At 45.5% G+C, this 876-nt stretch overlaps 1 protein-coding gene across 1 annotated transcript in view; it reads left to right on the top strand.

The window, feature by feature from the left end:
• Nucleotides 1-876, top strand: part of LOC106876794 (cleavage and polyadenylation specificity factor subunit 3) — a 19,303-nt gene that overhangs the window by 10,277 nt on the left and 8,150 nt on the right. Inside the window, exon 9 of the mRNA XM_014925504.2 lies at nt 176-334. Within this exon, the coding sequence (XP_014780990.1) occupies nt 176-334 (159 nt within the window). The remainder of the gene's footprint in view (nt 1-175; nt 335-876) is intronic.

The following is an 876-nucleotide window of genomic DNA, read 5'->3' as shown; positions in this document are numbered from 1 at the left end:
TATATATATATATATATATATATATATATATGTATGTTTATATTTGCGAGTATATATGTGTGTGTTTATATGTGTATATGACATCATCATCATCGTCGTCGTCGTCGTCGTTTAACGTCCGCTTTCCATGCTAGCATGGGTTAGATCTACAAATTGAGTTGTTATTTTGTTACAGAGCATGGAGCATTTCGAAGACATAGGTCCATCTGTGGTGTTGGCCAGCCCTGGTATGATGCAGAGTGGACTGTCCCGGGAGCTGTTTGAGAGCTGGTGCACGGACAAACGGAATGGAGTTATCATTGCTGGTTACTGTGTGGAAGGCACTCTGGCTAAGGTTAGTCGTGTTTCTAGCTTTGTTGGCGCTGGGGCCCACATGATATGAACATTATCCTCTTGGGGTTTCCAGGATTGGTGAGTTTCGTGCAGTTAATGTTTGTCATCTTGAATTATTACGAGTTGTCAGTTATGCAGTCAGGAGCAACAAAGTCTGTATCAGATTATACCAGACTGGAACTGACCAGCTGGACCCATGCCCATGTAGACTTCAGATCCAGCTATGCCCACTTAGATATATATCATCATCATCGTTTAACGTCCGCTTTCCATGCTTGCATGGGTTCGACGATTTGACTGAGGACTGGCGAACCAGATGGCTACACCAGGCTCCAATCTGATCTGGCAGAGTTTCTACAGCTGGATACCCTTCCTAATGCCAACCACTCCGAGAGTGTAGTGGGTGCTTTTTACATGCCACCGGCACAAGGGCCAGTCAGGCGGTACTGGCAACAGCCACGCTCAAAACAGTGTATTTTACGTGCCACCTGCTCAGGAGCCAGTCCAGCAGCACTTGCAAAGACCTTGCTCGAATGTTTTTTC

This window comes from Octopus bimaculoides, chromosome 29 (assembly GCF_001194135.2).
Source record: "Octopus bimaculoides isolate UCB-OBI-ISO-001 chromosome 29, ASM119413v2, whole genome shotgun sequence".
NCBI lineage: Eukaryota > Metazoa > Mollusca > Cephalopoda > Octopoda > Octopodidae > Octopus > Octopus bimaculoides.
This window is presented reverse-complemented; position numbering and strand designations above follow the sequence as displayed.